At 40.5% G+C, this 19,529-nt stretch overlaps 1 protein-coding gene across 9 annotated transcripts in view; it reads left to right on the forward strand.

Annotated features, from left to right (window-relative positions):
- Positions 1–19,529, forward strand: part of LOC138617615 (sodium bicarbonate cotransporter 3-like) — a 44,073-nt gene that overhangs the window by 10,449 nt on the left and 14,095 nt on the right. For 7 of the 9 annotated variants that reach the window (XM_069692784.1, XM_069692776.1, XM_069692761.1 and 4 more), the window contains exons 2-15: positions 2,955–3,036; positions 3,954–4,103; positions 6,047–6,185; positions 6,934–7,094; positions 7,273–7,461; positions 8,521–8,895; positions 12,677–12,792; positions 13,623–13,780; positions 14,333–14,420; positions 14,736–14,882; positions 15,243–15,349; positions 16,695–16,869; positions 17,736–17,869; positions 17,987–18,232. In XM_069692784.1, coding sequence (XP_069548885.1) covers positions 2,955–3,036; positions 3,954–4,103; positions 6,047–6,185; positions 6,934–7,094; positions 7,273–7,461; positions 8,521–8,895; positions 12,677–12,792; positions 13,623–13,780; positions 14,333–14,420; positions 14,736–14,882; positions 15,243–15,349; positions 16,695–16,869; positions 17,736–17,869; positions 17,987–18,232 — 2,267 coding nt within the window. The remainder of the gene's footprint in view (positions 1–2,954; positions 3,037–3,953; positions 4,104–6,046; positions 6,186–6,933; positions 7,095–7,272; positions 7,462–8,520; positions 8,896–12,676; positions 12,793–13,622; positions 13,781–14,332; positions 14,421–14,735; positions 14,883–15,242; positions 15,350–16,694; positions 16,870–17,735; positions 17,870–17,986; positions 18,233–19,529) is intronic. The other 2 variants (XM_069692768.1, XM_069692827.1) reach the window with 2 other exon arrangements.

The following is a 19,529-nucleotide window of genomic DNA, read 5'->3' on the forward strand; positions in this document are numbered from 1 at the left end:
GTGGACACCCGAGAATAGTGGCACCAATTCAGTCACGGGCCAAATGTAAAATATGGTCAAAATCTCCCCCTCTGTTCCCGAGTTAAGGTGTTGAATAATGTCCAGAAATGTGTTTGTTTGTGCAAAAACCCTTCTGATGTCAGTAAAGTTGACCATTGACCTTTTAAGATATAAAATGTCATCAACTCAAATTTTTTTTTCCTATGTGTGAAATTTTGTCATGATAAGCACATGAATTCTTGAATTATGCCAACTAAGTGTGTTGTGAGGTCACTTAATCTTTGACCAGCAAATTCTAATCAGTCCATCTCGAGTCCAAATGAACGTTTGTGCCAAATTTAAAGAAATTCACTGAAGACTTTCCTGAGATATCACGTCAATGGGACAGACAGGGGGATGGACAGATGGACAACCCAAAAACCCATAATACCTTTGGCCATAGTTGTCACTGCACCTAAAAGAAAATTCAAATCTAATCCCAACTTTCAGCATTCAGCTGTTTGAGCCTTACTCCTATATATCGCTTATTCAGCCTGTTTGTATCAGCCGAGCAGTCAAGAGTCAGGATTAGCTCACTGTCCTATTTCAGTTTTTTTTACACGCTATGAATGTCTGTCTAAAATAAGCTTTCCCTTCCTGGTCACAATACATTAAGTGATGTTAAAATACACACAAGCCTGTCCAACTTTTATTGATCCTCTCTGTGCTGTCTCTCTTTGACATCTTTGGAAAGAAGGAATGAACCGATTTGGATTTCGGCAGTCAAAGGTCTCTGACTTAAAAAAAATGCATTTAAAAACCTTTTCAAAATCATCACTTGTATGTTATGAGTGAACAAACATGAGCAGAAACTGCAACTTGATGGGTTGGCGGATACATGCAACTGCGAGGCAGTAATTCTAGTTGTGATTATGTTTGAGGTCAAGGCCTCGAGTAGCATCGAGTAGCATAGACCTCGAGTCAGTTGCTATATTCTATTGATAGACACAGCGACTTCCTCCTGCACAACAGTTGTGTTTCGACCACACACGCACTGTATTTATGTGTCAGTCTTATGTTCTTAAAATGACCTGCCCTTAAGAGACATCAGGGTTCTACCAAGCTCCGTAAATCGGAACAAACTGGGTTTGGATTAAGGAGGTTTATGGTTCTTGTCTATAAGTGTTTTTATGTATTTTTATTGTTTTACACATCTGTATTTGTGAGATTCTAAGTTCCATGTTGTTGTTGTTTTTTTTTTTTTTACATTTTTCAGTGGATTTTTTTGGTTTAACTGGTAAATAGTGGGGGTACGTGAGATGGCCCTAGAATAATATACAAATATTTTAGTATATGTTTCTGCAATGATTATATTATAACAGTTTGCCTTCAGATATTCAAAAACGCAAAATAAAATGTATCTCAATTTAACAGCCTTTTTAGTGTCAGTCTGACTGAATAAAGCCTTTGCCCTCCCCTTCATTTTCTTTTACTTAATTTTTCATTCCGTAAATCTTCCTTTGCAGTTGCTGTTTTTGTCATCAATATTATTGTTGTACATATTCGTATTAGTACTGCGCCTTTGTACTTATCTCTGTGTTCACTTCAGTGGGCTGTATTTTCATATCTCTGCACACTCGAGTTTGATCTGTTTGTCCAGATTATATTAAAACCAGTTGCAATAAAAATGATCTCCGAGTTCTTTAGTTTGTAACAACAACAGGAACTCAGAGGGAGAACATGTTTTTGCTGCTTTCAGCTGTGCTTGTTGCTATAGATAAATTGGACTGTTGTCATTATCACAATGTAATTTTTTTTTTTAAACATTAACAAGGTTACGATATTATCATGAATGATACAATATAGCACACTAAAGGTAAATGGTTATGGCTACAATCAGGGCTGGAGGGCAGGTATAGCATGTGTGTGTGTGTGTGTTTGAGTAGTACAATCGTTATGTCAGGGCACTATAACTTGATACAGAATATTAATGATATGTAGCTTTGTTGCCAAGTATCCTAACAACTTTACTGTCTCCTCTAATCTGATCTCTTGATGTTTCTATGACATTAATATCAGGCAAATTATTTTCCCTAAGGTCATAAGCCTTTTTTTAAATTTTTTTTATGAGTGAAGCCAGCCTCTTCATGTTGCAATGAAACTTGACCTTTATCGGATGAACCATAACACTGAATATATTTTCCAATACAGGCTAATTAGTTTGTGGAACATAGCACATGTATAAACCCTCATAAAATTCCCAGCGACACCCGACTGCATTTTACAACACAAGGTTGTTAAAGACTTTCTCTCTCATATTTAACCTGTCAAACCTGTTGGAGTGTGTCATTTGTTCTGTGCTATATTTAAAATATGATAGGAATTTTCACACTCTTCACTAATCATGAAGTGCATCTGATTGTATTTTTGCCCAGAGTATGGGATGAGCTATTTCTCTTGACTGCCATGGTTAAAGCGGTGTGGAAATAGGCTGCTAGCCATGTGCAAAACCAATCACTTGTGCTGAAACAGAAATCTATGGAGTGATATTTAGTACGAGCTACAAATACAAATAAAAACAATAGCAGAACTTTATATGGTTCACCAAAGCTGCAGGTGATTTTACAGCACCTGCCATTTCTGAGACTCCAGCCTATGTAGCTAAATTGTCAAGTTTGATAACTCTTCCTTCAACTCATAATGGGGAGCAGCTGTTAGTGTCCAACGAGTAGTACACATAAATCTCATTATAATAAATTAAATAAAAATAAAATGTGTATTGTATCAAATGTGTGTAATACACACACACACACACACACACACACACACACACACACACACACACACACACACACACAAAAGCGGACAAACTACATAATCTCTATGTAAATTGCAATAAAACAATTCACTTTGTATATGAAACGTGTTAATCCTGCCCTCTTCTTTGCTTCTCTCTCGCCTGTCACTGTTCTCAGGGTCTAGATGAGGAGGCACTAGTTGACCATGGAAAGATCAGCTTCGCTACCCTCACAAACTATGAAAGGGAAGACTTGGAAAGTAAGTTTCAACCCACACTGAAATGACTTTGTTGTGCCTTTGAGTGACAAATACTAAGATTTAAAAGGAAACTGCTTCATCTTTTTGAGGGTCTACCGTGTCATATCCTCCTTCCAATAATACGACCCCTGGAGCCCCGTGTAGTCTGTCCAGCTGTCAGTTTTCTCCCTTTTCTCCTGCTTCATCTCTTGTGTTCCCTCTCTTCTTCTTAACTCTCTCACTGCTCACTCCATCTGTTAAACTTGTGCTGTATGTCCTTTATGCCTTACTCAAGAGTCCTGCATCTTGGTTTCATTCCTCCTGGGTTTCCCCTCAAATCAAAGAAAGATGACTCATTTCTGAGAAATGGGAATGGGCAGAAAATCTAGGGTGAAAATAGGGCGTTTTCATTGCATAACACGGCTCCTTTGTGGCAGTAACAATAGTCAGCGGAAGTAGATGAAACACAGAGGGGGAAAACTGAGCGGTGAAAAAGTTAAATGTTGTACTCTGGTTTCCCTCAAGTAGGTTATGTAGAGCACTCAAAAGAAACGGAGGGAAATCATTTTTCTTGTGTCTCAAATGTTAGTATGTTAGTGTCTGTTCCAACTGTGGAACTGGTTTTATTATTTTAAATTGTCACTTTTTCAAAAAAGATTACATTTAGTTGTTATTTGAGGTTGAAATCTGCTGGACTTCATTTAACATGTTTTGAGGGGACTGAGTTGAGTTGCTGTATCTTTTACTAATGCACTTATTTTCCTCTTTACCACCTAATTAGTGGCATTCTAAGTTAGTAATGTATATGCATGTCTTCTCTTTACTGTTAATAGTTGAGCTAATTAAGCTTCCTTCTTTCCTATTTGTTTTGAGTTTACATGAAAGAATGGATGGAAAGCTCGCTAAAAAAAAAAGGTAATGCATCTTTCTTTTCCCAGGCCACAGAGCAGTGTATGTAGGCGTCCATGTTCCTCTTGGAAGGGAGAACAAGCGGAGGCATCGCCACCGAGGACACAAACATCACCGAAAGAAGAAAGAGAAAGACTCGGAGGAGGGGAAAGACGACGGCAGGGAATCTCCCACTTATGGTTGGGCACAGTTTCTAAGTCACAACACCAAGTCCATAGTAAATGTCTTAATGCCTCTAGTTATGCACAAACTCCACACCACTCTTTTTAAATATTTATCTCTCTTGATTCTACTTTGTAGTCTTGTATTCTATCCTGCAGTACTGTAGCTTGCATTTTTTTGGTACTTTTGAGCCCCTTCAACTTGGTTTATTCACACGCACCCAGGACTCGCCTCAGACGATAAACAGACGCTCTTGCGATCTGGAATAGATAGACATGGGGCTGTGTCCAAATTCCCCCACTTGTTCACTCATTCACTTCCATCTGACATGACATATTGCAGACACTCAGTAGTTTACTCAATAGTGAGCCTTAACCTGACCTTTAGGTCAAAAGACTTACTAACAGTTGTCATTTTGCATTGTGACCTTCAGCTGTTAAGTTGCATGGTGGTCATTTGGCATCTATAAAATGTGGGTACGCTGTAGAATTTACCAGTAAATGCAGAGCACTATATATTATAAATAGACAGCAATTACGTGTATTTTACAGTATTCTCAGAAACACTTACAGCTACTAATATAATTTTCCAGTCTCTGTTGCAATGGTCCTGGACTATGCACACTAAAGAAATGCCATGTAACATATCCAGTTCTAACATTCATAAAAAGATTACGTTACTCAGAGAACAGTGTGGCATTATGGTGTGATTTGGAATCAGAGCGCCCTTTAACAACATACAGATTTCCAGATTAGAGCCCCACTTTGCTTAAGCCCTCGATATTGCCTTTCAAACGGTTCAGAATAAAACATTCAGTTCTAAAAGGCGCTAAAGGCCACTGTGCAGCAGCCTCTGACAAATTGAAGGCTATGACATTTTAAGCAATGTATGCAAGCATTTTGTAATAGAAGTTGTTGCATCACCCAGCTGCAAGACTCAAAACCACCCAAACAATGCTTTGAACTCTTTGAAGAATTAAGTTGTGCTTCAACAAACTACAAAACTCAACAAAATACTATTAGTTAATTATAGTTATACAGTACTGCTATCGTTATATGCACTTACTGACGACGCAGTACATAATGATTTAAGGCTAATACTCTAAAACAGCACCTAATGCTGGTGCCAAAAATACATCCGTTAAATGTACTATTTATTCACATGTGCATAATACACACCAGACCACCACACCATGTATCCATGTGTTAACAGAAAATAACTCTCTTTTTTTTTTTTTTGCTTCCAGTCATTCCATTTCTGCCTCCCTGTGGTGTAATCCTCCATATCTATTTCCGTTTTCTCTCTGCCTCCAGATGTCCCAATATCTGCCCTCTAATTCAATCAGGCATGAAAAGAAAATTGCTGAAAGCATCTGAGGTTTCATTATTCGTTCTTGCACACTACTCAAAAGATTTCACAGCATCAAGCATGCAGATGTATTCCTCCTTATGTAGCAGAAAGAAAAGCAGATACAGTGATGGTGTCACTGTACCCTATCCCCAAAACATGATGTCACGTGTCAGAAGGCATTGGTGTCATTGCACAGGCCAGACACTTTGTTAAACAAACCCCAAAGAAATGTTTTTTTTCATTCTCCTATCCCTCTATTACGCTTAGATTTAATGTCATCCTCTACTGGACATGTTCCCACATCGTCCTCTGTAGCTAAACTTAGAGAAAGATGTGGCGCTATAGTGGAAGCTCATACTAAACATAGATCTGTAGTACAATGATATGTATTACCTCATGGCATCTGCTTAAAAGTGACCTGTGGAGTTTTCTTTCCAATAAACAAAGTTTATTGGTGTAAAAGCCATTTGCAGGGCTGTGTAAAGCCTTACTATGAGTCTCAAAATTCCACGTTCTGTTTTAATAGCAGATAATTCCCTGAGATTTTTGCTGTTGTTATCACTATAAACTTCGTATACATGACATTGGCCTTTGCCCACTCTGCGTCCAGACACACCGTCCCAGAGGGTACAGTTCATCTTGGGTACAGAGGACGATGACCTCGAGCACGTCCCCCATGACCTCTTCACGGAGCTGGACGAGCTCTCCTTCAGAGACGGCAGTGCCACTGAGTGGAAAGAGACTGCCAGGTCAGAAAGCAACTGAAGTGTTGAACAGCAATGATGACAACCACGAAAAGAAAAACAAATGCAGAACTCCATCACGTAGATCTGTTGTCCTCTTGTACAAGTGTTTGAATGCACTTGTGTGATAGCTTTGGAGCATAATTACTGAATAGGAGTTGACATCCTAATTAGGTATTGTGCTACTGACTAGTAGTCCCAACTTTTTCAGTGCAATAAAAGTGAGTTTAGCTGTGAATAAGACAAGATGTTATTTGAGCTCTATAATCTTCAATTTGGCAAATTTTCACAATTCCTTTCTTTGAAAGTAATTTCTTTTAAGAAGTACAGCTGTATCGGTAGGGAATTGTCAAAAGCACTGAAACCGCAATTTCCACTGGAGATCTGGAGAGACAGACTTTCCTCACACTCAGCCACAGATCACAAAATCTTAATGAAGTTATTTTGCTAAGTGCTTGGGAATTTGAAGTTGTATTTATCACTTACCTTGTGATGCTTCTCAGAGTCCTCACTGACATAACTTGTTCAATAAGAGGCCAGGTTTGGAGTGAGTCACTCAGTTTGCAGTGCTTGAGTAGTGAAATGAGATTTGAATTTGACCGAGGAAAAATGTAGCTGAACTATGCGAGCCAGAACAATGTATTCTTGACTATAATACATTGCTCTTTTTTTTTTTTTTTGTCAATTATATTTCATGGTTTCAGGGAAAACATTTTTTTCTGTGTGTGTGTGCTTTCTTGGCAAACATCTGCAGATGGCTGAAGTTTGAAGAGGATGTGGAAGATGGTGGGGAGAGGTGGAGTAAACCCTACGTGGCCACATTGTCACTACACAGTTTATTTGAACTGCGTAGCTGCATACTTAATGGCACAGTCATGCTGGATATGAGGGCCAACAGTATTGAGGAAATTGCAGGTAAGTTTTACGCAATTAAATTACCCCATTAAAAGATACGGGACATATTTAAACCATTTTATTGTATTTTTTTAAGTTGCATTGTTGTGTAAGAAATGAAATAGATAAAGCAAATAATTGCCAGAATTTGTAATTTGTTTTTGGTTTGTGTCCCTGCTGCTGCCTCTGTGTGACTCAGACATGTTGATCGACAACATGGTGGCATCAGGCCAGCTGAAGGAGGATTTGCGTAACAAGGTGCGGGAAGCGATGCTAAAGAAACACCACCACCAGAACGAGAGAAAGCTCAGTAATCGCATCCCTCTGGTGCGCTCCATTGCTGACATAGGCAAGAAACACTCTGACCCATTCTTGCTTGAAAGAAACGGTGAGATACTACGACGCACTCACATTTCTTTTTCCTCCATATTTTCCACCGCTGGGGATCTGTTCGTAAAAACCCACTGTTCAAATCCCTCAATGCCAGCGTAGAAGGTGGAAGGTAAAAGTGAGTAAATTTTAGAGAATAATCTGCTGAAGCACTCGGTCCCCTTAGTGAAAGAGAAATTTGGGTGCTAATATATGTGCTAACCTGTATGGCTGGCCTGGCTTTGGGGTTTGAATTAATGACTGTTTTCACTCCATAAGGTGACATCCAGGAAATAACGCTTTACTTGCAGCTGGAGTCAGCATTGTATGTTTTGACTGGGCATGGCCACAGTGGTGTTAATGTATGGTGTGCATTTTAAGATCTTGGGTGAGAAGCCTGAGGTTTAAATGAATGAATTAATGAATGAAATATCACATTCTCCACTTCTGTGCCTGTGGTTATTGCTGGGCTTGCATTTTCATATCACTAAACCTGAAACGCAAATGTGAAAGGTCAAAATACTACATGTCACATTGAAGGTGGGTGGTGCTAATAGTTGCAGTGTGAAAGATGTTCAAACGAATATGTATTGTGAAGGATTTATGACTGGTCTGTTTGTAGTAGAGCACATGTTTGCTTCCAGTGCACTGACATCGTGCTAACTCATTCTCTCCTGCATGCGAGCGTCTCTGAAACTGAGAGTTTTGCCTCTATTCAATTCCGGTGTGTGATCAGTTTGTTTGGAGAATGTAATGCATTGTTTGGCCCTTGCAGACCCTCCTACATGCCTCACTGAATCATTCTTACCGTTTTCCGCACACAGCCATGCTTTTCGCTCACGTTTATGCAAGCACGAATCTCCTGACTACACCTCTGCCACGCTCCTGCTGCCCACCCTTTTTCACCGTCTCCTTCAGATACCATCTCTGTGATGTACTTCTACTTCATATGTTTTTCCTTTCTGCTCCATCCCTTGTTCCTTTTCCTCCTTCTTCTTTCCCTCCTCCTTTCTGTTGTTTCTCTGCTCCTTTTTTTTTTTTTTTTTTTTTTTTTTTTTGTCATTGTCTCCTCTGTTAGGAGAGGGCCTGTCCTCTTCACGTCTCTCTCTCCACAAGCCAGGGGCAGGGTCCTCTGGCTCCAACCTGTCCCAGAGGAGAGAGTCCAGAGTCTCCGTCCTGCTCAACCACCTCCTGCCCTCTTCTTCCTCCAACACTGGGTCATCCCCAGGCCTATCTCCCCACGCCACCCCTCAAAATACCCCAGCATCTTTTCGACGTTCCTCACACAGCTCGTCCCAAAGCCACGGCACAGGCCTCGGCATCCCTGAGGTGGTTGTATCTCCTCCCGAGGATGATGACCCCCCCAACTCTGCAGAAGAAGAGGCACTATCACAACCGCTCAGGCGACGAGCATCCTCGGCATCCCAGAACATTGAGCTGCTGCCCTTAGAAGGCAAATATCTGTGTAGCCTGCCAGTGTGAGTCACAGCTTGAACAGAGAACACTAGCACTAGCATGAAAGCTCTGCTCCGTGTTAACTTCCAACCTTGCGGCCATCTCATCAATAACCCACAGCAAGGCTCACGCTAAGGCACTATTTATTCAAAGTTTTTGACACTTCTGTCTTCTCCGCCTCACGATTCTTGCTTCTCTCCCATCTCCATTTCTCTCCACCGACCCATTCTTTCCTTCTACCTCTGATCCCTGACTGCCCTCTAAATTCTCCATACTTTTTCCTATTCACATTTTCTTACACATTCCTCAGTGTCTATGCCTTGTTTGGCCACATCCCCCCCCTCACAACTCCTCAATTGTCGTTGCATGGCTGCCTCCCAAAATGTTTTGTGGTCTTTTTCCCTTACAGCATCACGTCTTATGATGTTCTTATTTTCACACTCGGCTAACCCCACATCACGTGTCAAAGTATTTCACGTAAAGCCTGTTAGAGGAAACCTTCTGATCGGGCTTACTTGACTTTTTGACTGATCAGTCTGATCACAGTCAGTCACCACATCTTTGGTATTTGCTACTACCATGCTATATACTATATATGACAACTACAGTTATATATACAGTTGCACAGCATGGACTTGACCTTGAAGAGGCACACATAGAAGTCCGTCAAGCCAGTCCAGATAGGTTTAATAACTAGATACATTGACCAAGAAAGTACAACCTTTAACAGTGTCTTGTACAATTTCAAAAATGTTGCCTAGTTTTTCTAACCCATATCTACTTTGGTTTTACTTGTACATTCACTCTCTTAGTGGGGACATGATTATGTGGAACTTCTGGCTGTTTATTTTTTTTGTGCAGCTCTGCTGTGCACAAACTCACAGCAGTGTGTTAGGAATAGTATTATTTATGAACTGGTCTCAGATGCAGATCTTGGAGCAAGCCTTGCAACATCCCTACTTCTGAAGCCCTTCTGTTTGTTGGTATGGTTTATGATGTAGATACTGACATATTACATTCCAAATCCTTTCAGCCATGACGTTTTTACCCCCAGGTGACTGGGCCATATTGAGTTCTCACAAATATGAATGTCACGCAACATGTGCTTTTTCCATTGCATCATTTGGCACCCATTCTCTTCCTCCTCATCAATTCCTAAGAATAAACATTCTTTTAGCCAATTAAGAGTGTACTGAGAGCAATGTGCCATGTGCACATAGCCAAAAACAAGCCAGAGATCAGACTTTGTGCGTTGGTACTGTATGTACTATCAAATTGGCACCTTACAGTGACTTTTTGTTCTTCCCAAACCAAGCTGTGTGAGTTTATTATTAGCCGCTGTGTGCTTGTGTATGTGCGTCCGTATTTGTTTCACTCTGGGAATGGTTCCATTTCAAAGTATGGGTCATTAGAATCAGCGTTCACATGGTGCGAGCTGAATCTGAAAGGTTGGGGTGGTCTTATTATAGCCAATAAGCTTCTGTAATTGTACCATCTTCTAGGAAAACACAAAGCATTAGGGAGCAAGCATCTCGACATCAGTGTGAGGTCTATTGATGTGCTCTGGTGATCACTGTAGGATATAAAAACTGCACTGTTGATTTTAAATGGCAAATCATCCAACCATGCATTGAACAACAGTATGCTCCTAATGTGGCGTAATAAATGGCAGTAAATGCCTGTCTTACATGTTACAAATACTTATCGCCGAGGGTGCAATGATATAGATGTTTTGTAATGGCATTAAGCTGAACACAGGCTATTTATACATACACATGCCGTGCATCAATTGAGTACGAAGTCATAAATGAAATACAGGGCATGCAGGGCATATCTATTACACTTGCTGAATGTTGTTATCGGTCCTACTTGAGTCTTTCTCAAGTCTAAAGCATTTTTAATTCGTCATTTAACCTTAACAGACCTAAGAGTGGTCTGTTTTTTTTCCAATCAGCCCATTTTTAAGTGGTTGCATCTAGACTCATGGCAACCCATTTTCAAGCAGAACCCTAACGTGTATGACTACTTGTAATCTCTTTATCTCTATAATGGAATTACCAGCACTGGACAAGCTAAGTACATAAATCTCTATAGATGCTTTAAAGACGGACTATAAATTAATGTGGTCTTCTTTTCACCTTTCATTGGAAAAGCCGGTGCTGCCAGTGGTATCAGTCCAAGAGACAGAAAATCGGTGTAATTTCAGCTATTTATATTACAGTTTTGCATACAAATGAGGTAGTCCTGTGACGCCACTGTTTGAAAGGCTTGTATGGGGGAGCATTCCGGGGCTTAGCCTTCCTGAATGAAGTGTATTGGCGGACACAACCTAAACTAATCCCTCCCATATTCCTAGCGGCTTTGTCGGGTATGTGAGCAATCCTGCTCCTGTTCAGCAGTCACAACTACCCAGCATCCACTGGGGTTACTCCAGGTTACAGTTCAAGGGTATGGATCAATGGTCAAACCACATGCTGGCACATGGCACATTTTAATTTGGGAACAATTTTAGATGAGAATGTGGCATTTTGCTTCAGCCTTTATGAATGTTTTTCATTTGATGTTTGCTTCATTATTCCTTGGTGGCTAAATGTGTTTCTGCAAATGAAAAAAGAAGGAAAACCTGGTAAAAGAAGTGTAACGTGAGCATTTCAGAGGATAGTGTGCATATGCTACCCTTTGATTCAGCTACATTACTCCCATATTTCATTTCCCTCTCATGTCACCTCGAGTGCTAGCGTTTCCTGTACCTGGTATGGCTCAAATCACATAAGCAATGTCAAAGTGCGCAGCCAATTATGCGCAGAAATACCGTAGTTTCAACACTTGAAGGTGCTGAAGTATGAGGAACTGTCAGAATACCAAACACATTCACTCAACTTAAGCTCAAAGCGGACATGAATTCAAGCTAAGCAGGACTGACTTAAGTGCCAGAGCAATGAGCTCAACAGATGGGAAGCAATCAGGAACAATTCTGGGGGAAATATATCCTCTTTCCTGTGGAGAACACTGTTGCAGCTATGAATCAAATCATCACATCTAGCAAGTAATTGTTTTAATGGAAAAAATAATTTCATTTAAACCACAATTCCTACTATTTCAGCCTAATCACCTGCTTATCAAATTAAATTTTCGTACTAGGTCGTTCCAGACAAATTGGTCCTAACTCTGCCACCTGTTAATCACAATAACTTCTGGTTTTCATTTAAATAATTTAATAGAATGCCATTCAATATCTGGAACAGGAGAAAAAACAGCAATACCAGATGTGCAAATTTGCAATGTGTAGAATATGTTAGAGCTTAAACCAACATAAAAAAAGGAGAAATGAATTGGAAACATGTAAACCCAAACACTCCTCCAGGCCACTTACCTAAAACAGAGATGTGACTGAATATTATCGATGCAGTTTTTTTCTGTTTAAATGACCAAAACAGAATAGAAATGTCACTAAAACAATTTACGAATAATATCACTAAAACACACATTAACCAGTAATAGTGCATCACAAATCTGAGGGTAGCAGTGTGATTTCAGGTTTTTATATCAGCTTTGTTTACTAAGATTCTGTGATATTGCCACCCATTTGTTGAGCCCATGATATATAGACAACAGATCAAAATACCTAGAATATTTTTAATGTTTTACATAGAGATAAAATGGAAGACAAATGGCATGTAATAATGAAATACATCACAAATTGGCATTCAATGGTGAATCAGGCAGCTGTCATTGCCTCCCGAGTATTTACACAGTGTCCTTCCTCCTGTCCCTCCCAGGACCACTGGTTTCTCCAAACTCTGTCCCAAACAATCTGGATGGCAACAAGGCGGTGGAGAGGAGGCCATCCAAAGTAGGGGTCAGTAGGGAAAGCAGCAGTGTCGACTTCAGCAAGGTAAACTAACCACAGTACTGAGCACAGAAACAGTCCATCATGCTGGAGGGGCCCATGACAGAGTCCATCAGTGTTTTTTCTTCAGTTTCTGGACTTTTCCAGACATTTCAGTTGCCCGTGTTGAAAACAGCCTACATCTAAGCCAACATCACGTACTCATCATCCCGTTTCTACAGGGATCCGTTAGAGGCATCTTTAGTCACTGCTCCACCTGTAACGGACAAAGAATTGATCATCAAAGTAAAAGTCCAACAGTTATGTAACTGTTTAGTTTTGAAAATCCTCCTCCGTTGCATGGCTTCCATCCATCCTCCCATTTTGTTGCTCCTCATCCATTGAATAAAATGGCAGGCTGCCTTAAGCAGTTATCATTATAAAACCATCCATTATGACTGCCAAAAAACAAGGTGTTGTGTTTATATGACTCATTGCATATAAAAGAGGGATGAAGGCGCGAGTCTTTTCTACACAAGGACAAAGAAACTGTTGCCATACACAGATCTGTATTTAGCACTGCACAGAGAGGATGTTTACTGAAGATAATAAGAACTGGATCACAACAATGGACAATCTTTGCTCAGTACTACGTAGTTCCTAATGTTGCCACCAACTTTCCTTATCTGTCATTCGCTTTCATAGTATCCAAACGACCTGTTGCCATCCCTTATGTTCCTGTAGTGTCATCTCTTTTTCCATGCGTGTACTTGTGTTGTACTTCAACCAGCCTAGTGCCCTTATTCTCTATCGCAACGTCATCTTCTTTGTCTATTCTTTTCCGCTATTATTAGGATTCAGCTGTATATATGATTCCACACCGTCATTGATTTCAGGTGGACATGAATTTCATGAAAAAGATTCCTCCGGGTGCGGAGGCTTCCAATGTGCTGGTGGGAGAAGTGGACTTCCTGGAGAAGCCCATAATTGCGTTCGTACGACTGTCACCTGCAGTCCTTATCACAGGCCTCACTGAGGTGCCTGTGCCCACAAGGTACAATAATATTAAAACGAAGTCATCCATTCTGACAAGTTATTACACCTTGACAGCTGTTGAAAGAAAACTGACAAAGTAATTTGTAAAAGCTCCAATCACAAGGGAGTCACAAGGGGATTTACAGTCGTTTTGACTGTCGTTGTTTGTCCAATAACCCTGCTAATGCCTGTAACCTATGAAGCGACGAGACTAAGAGTTCAAAACTGTGCAAGTAGTCCCGTGAAACGGCAACAGTCATTACACAACATTAAACAAAATAGTGGCTTTGAAAAATGGAGACATCTTTGGTTTTCTTTTATACTTTCAAATACAAATCTTTGCAAGTGGGTACAAAAATAGCAGGCTAGCATGGATGTAAAAGTATCAAAATATTTAACAACTCATAAGACAGCTAATTAGACCTCAAAGCATTTTACAAATGCAAATGGAACAGGGCCTCAACAAGTTTATCAGACAATTCCACAATACACCTTTGAGTAAAGAAAGTATGTAATGTTGTCATTAGTATTGGTATCGGAGTATTTAATTGAATGTGTCTGGCATTCATAGGTTTCTCTTCCTGCTATTGGGTCCTCATGGTAAAGGACCACAGTACCATGAAATTGGCAGATCCATGGCCACTCTAATGACAGATGAGGTAAGAAAGTGGTTATTTTACTAATACTAAGGAAAAATACTGTTCAATATTCGCAGGGAACTAATCTACTATTATTCTCATCATAATAGTTACAATTATAAATAATAGCTTGTTATTTTAGCTTGATTAGGTTTCAAACTATTCCAAAGGAAATATTTTGGCTCATTTTGTCAATTGAAGATGGAGCTGCTGGACTGGTCATTATTTGATTTGCTGCACTGACACCTCCTTCAGCACAAGGTCAATCTGACTTTGCTGCGAGCAATTTGATATATTACTGCAGAGACATAACTCCTGATAATCTTAATTCTGCAGATATTCCATGATGTGGCGTACAAGGCCAAAGACCGAGTTGATCTACTCTCTGGGATAGATGAGTTCCTCGATCAGGTGACTGTGCTGCCTCCTGGAGAATGGGACCCCACGATTCGAATTGAGCCCCCCAAGAATGTCCCATCTCAGGTCAGTGAATCGGTCAAAGTTTGTGTACTCTACTTAATGATGGATGCATTGAAGAGTATTTTTTGTTTTCAATTCAATACATAATGTGTTTGTAGACCTATCACTCTGCAACACACACAGAGAAATTTGCCAGGATCTATTGGTGCATACGAACCAATAACCAGCCAATGACTCGTACACCTTTACTAGACCTCACAGTCTGGTCTCTCAAGGTTTTTGTACGCTTCACTGACTTTGACTTCAAAGCATTATAATCACAGGGGAGAGTGCCCTCTTATGGATATAAAGCATTATGACAACAAAGGAATTTAAATGCAAGAAACTACAGCATATTCTATTTATATGTCCTTTGACCTGCAGTTGAAGAGAAAGAGACCATCCCAGCTCAACGGCACTGCGTCTCCAGCTGGAGAGCTGGAAAAAGAGGAGGATCATCAGGCGGGGCCTGAGCTGCAGAGGACTGGGAGGTGAGTATAGTATGGTGACTTTAAATTTTTATTGGGCCTTACTTTCTCCAGTAATATTAATATCACTTATGTGATGTAACATGTTGATAAATAAATATTTGATCATTAAGAATATCCTAGATGAATGACAATTTTATTAGTCACAAGTAAAGATGTTTACTGTATCAGTCGCAGTCAAAAGCTCACCTGAGAGTCCTCTTTTTGTCCTCTATAGTTACAAAAGCTGATTTATGAGGGTGTCCTTGCTGAAAATGCTCGAAAATTAAGATTAGATAAATGACAAGACATCATCCAAACTATTCTCCCTTAAAAGGCAGAAAACCATATTGCTTGCCCTGTAAGGAAGTATTCAATAAAATCGTATGGATTATTTTCACATATAAGTGGACTAGAACCTGAATATTTATGAAATATAAAATGTTATATCTTAACGCTACTGTTTTTAGAGCAGACACATTCTGCTGTACTCTGTGAACCTCAGATGCTGACATTTATAGATACCTGATGCTGAGGCCCTGGAGCCCAGGCCACACAGCAAGGAGAACGTGTTTATTTGAAAACCTCAGATGCACACACACTCTGCACACGTACACATCTGTTGGGAGGCACTGTATTATTTACAGATCCACTCTCTTTTTCACCGCTACTATAAAAGGGCCACGCTATGAGGGAGCTACTGGGCGACAGATCAGTGTAAGGGAATGCAGGAAGCTAATGTAAAGAAAGCAATCAAAAACATGGCTTCTGCAAAAGAGGCGGCACGGGTTGTGGAGGAAGGCAATGGAGGTTATTCCAGAGGTGTGGAGGAAAAGAAAATGTAAGACTTCGCACCAGAGCTATTGGACATGTGTCAGATATGAAAGGTGAGAAATGGATTTCAAAAATAGAATCCCTCAAAGACAAAAGTAAAAAGAGGCAGAAACAGAAAACAGCTGGTGGACAGCCAGTGGTTTTGTACTGAATGTGCACAAAGACAAACTTTTCTTTTTCTTTCATTAAGATCTAAGATCAACTATAGAAAGATTACGTTAAATTAACTTAACAATTCACAAGGTAACAGTATTCAGAGATGTAATAAATAGTTTCAGTAGTTTACCCAGTCTGGCTAAAGTCTGGACACATACTGCCTTTTTTACCATTCTGTTGCACCACAGACAGAAAGCTGCTTAATATTAAAGTAGTTGTTGTGACACTGAATTAGGTTTGTGTACTCCTCTCTTTCCCTTAACCTGAAATGTTCATATTGTATAACTAAAAGATTTTAAAAGTGCCCACGTCCTCTTTCCTCTGTAATGATAATACACAGCTCCATTTGATAATTACATCTACCCCTCTCTTCTTCTAGGATTTTTGGAGGTCTGGTCCTGGATATAAAGCGGAAGGCACCGTTCTACTGGAGCGACATTAGGGACTCATTCAGTCTGCAGTGTCTAGCCTCTATCCTTTTCCTCTACTGCGCCTGCATGTCCCCTGTCATCACATTTGGAGGTCTGCTCGGCGAGGCAACAAAAGGCAACATAGTAAGTCATAAAGCCATCCAGCTATCATGAGAGTATATTAATTGAGATTGTGATTTTTGTGCTTCAACTTCAAATCTAAGCTTCCCTCGAACAGTCAGTCTTTTCTCTTCTCAATAATAGTGTTATCTATATAGTTAACTAAAAATCCATGGCACGAACAGTTTCTCAGTGCAGAACTGCAGCTCGCTTCAACAAAACAATAACAATACAAAGGAATGAGACTCTGATGGCAGATGGGACCAAATCCACACACACCCACACACATCCATCCTTCCACATCTAGCAGCATGAACGTTATCATACTAAACATGTTTTCTATGAAAAAGAGACCGAGTAGATGATCAAAAAGAATGAATTCATCAATACTGCGTAACACTTTGAAGTATAGAAGGAAAAAAAAAAGAAGCCTTTTACAAATTCATTCTTCTGACCAAACTATTAATACTTTTCTGTCTAATTGTCTATCACACTGCGAGCTGTTGAGTTTAGTGTCTCTTCTTGTTGTTCCCTCTATCTCTGTCTGCTTCTCTCCCTTTTATCCAGATGTCCTTACTAGGCCAGGCCCCGTTGGCACAGACACACTCTGTGTGCTGGTGTGTGTGATGTGTCTAAGTAAACTCGGCAGGCGAGGGCTACGCAAAGATATGACTTCGGACAAGTCGGCAGGGTGGAAACAATTTGAACAGTTTATGCAGCCCAGAATGTCTCTTTAATCAAAACCTTTTGTGACCTGGGTGGCGGGTCTCTTCCTCATCTGTCGCTTTTCTCCTTCAGCCTTTCCCTGTCAGTCGTCCTCGGTGCGGTTTCTCCTCCCAAATCCTCCCTCTCTTATTCCCTCTCTCCATCCCTCTCCTCTGTCTCTACAGAGTGCCATAGAGTCTCTATTTGGGGCATCAATGACAGGAGTGGCATACTCCCTCTTCGGAGGCCAGCCCCTCACTATTCTTGGCAGCACAGGGCCCGTTTTAGTGTTTGAAAAGATCCTCTTCAAGTTCTGCAAGTGAGTCCGAGCAAGTTAACTTTGTTGAACCATGGATTCCAACAGTTTAATGGGCCCTAATGGGGGTGTGTAGACCTCTTTTCATCCACTACCACGTCATCTGTCTTTCTTTCCCAGTGACTACAGTCTGTCCTACCTGTCACTACGGACCAGCATTGGTCTGTGGACAGCCTTCCTGTGTCTTGTCCTGGTGGCCACTGATGCTAGCTCGCTGGTCTGCTACATCACCCGCTTCACCGAGGAGGCCTTCGCGGCACTCATCTGCATCATCTTCATCTATGAGGCTCTAGAGAAGCTCTTTCACCTGGGAGAATTCTACCCTGTCGACATGCACAACAACTTGGACAACCTTACCCTGTATTCGTGAGTGCCGTTACATTCAGTTTCATGTTATTACTTTTTAGTCAATCTCCTATTTAAACGGTTAACTGATTCTCCACAATCTCCCCGACACAATTATGAAACGATATCTGTACCGCCAGCATTTTACGGTGGATTACATGTCAAACGTAGCAATTGCACAAGACGCAATATTTTATTTATTAAAGGCTGTGAAATAACACTTCAAATAGCCGCAGGCTCGTATGCAGTCTTTGTGTTTCAGTCACCATTTCGCACAGTTCAATATCAAACACATATTCATATGAATAGTGTTCAGCGACATTCAAATGATGGTTGGACAAGTAAAATATCTCAAAACCAGTTTTTAAACAACACTGGTTGTTTTCGGTACAAGATATTGACATTATTATATTCAAAAAATTAGGAGGAGGATAGTTGTGCTTATAAAGAAGGGACCATTACAAGAGATTGTAAATGAAAGCAAACGCTGGAGAGTTTGAAAGGATGTTTACCGACAGCAGAAGGGCCTATTGAAAGAAAAATGAAGACCTCCCACCTCTTTAAACAAAAAGTTAGGAATAATATTCCACATGTTTTCTAGATCTTTTCGAGATCATTTTGTTTTAATATGTAAAAATACAACGCGTTTAAATTAAATCTATGGTACAAGCTATGGTGGACAGCGCCAGGATTTCACTGCGGTATCTTAGTAGCTTGACAGCATGGGAGTTACATGTCACTGTTCAAATTTAAATAACCAAACTACCATACCCACGGGCCAAGCATCAGTAGCCTCTATTAATAAAGGCCAACAACACAATATACAGCCGAAGTCCGCACACACACACACACACACACAGGAACAACTGTTGATTGTTTGTAAACCAGGTATGCTGTGCTATACAACCTTCTCCCGTCCGCCTCACTGCAAACACACACAAACCAGAGGGAAGAAGGGCAAAACTTACTTACCAATGAATGTCTGTTGTTGTGGTTCGTGGCAAAGCAACGGTGATGTCCTCCTCACCAAGGGCCGATTTGATGAATACAACGACGACTTCAGACGGTGTATAATGGTGTATTTCTGTCCACCACTCGCATCATGTGACTGCGTAGCTTCAACATAGGCGCCAAACCCGTCGTGGATTTAAAAAATAAAAATAAAAAAAAGGCGACCTATGCTCCACGATCAGGGAGTATAATGTTCATCAGCGACTGAATGACTTGCATTTTCTGTCCTTACGTCCCGAGCGGGTATTTTCCTCAGCGCGGGGCGCCTCGGTCCGTGACCGGCAGGTGTCGGATCCAGGTGCTCGGA

The sequence above is a fragment of the Brachyistius frenatus genome, unplaced genomic scaffold (genome assembly GCF_029030835.1).
Source record: "Brachyistius frenatus isolate BFR_SWC_R1_liver_20210118 unplaced genomic scaffold, ASM2903083v1 Contig_2, whole genome shotgun sequence".
NCBI lineage: Eukaryota > Metazoa > Chordata > Actinopteri > Embiotocidae > Brachyistius > Brachyistius frenatus.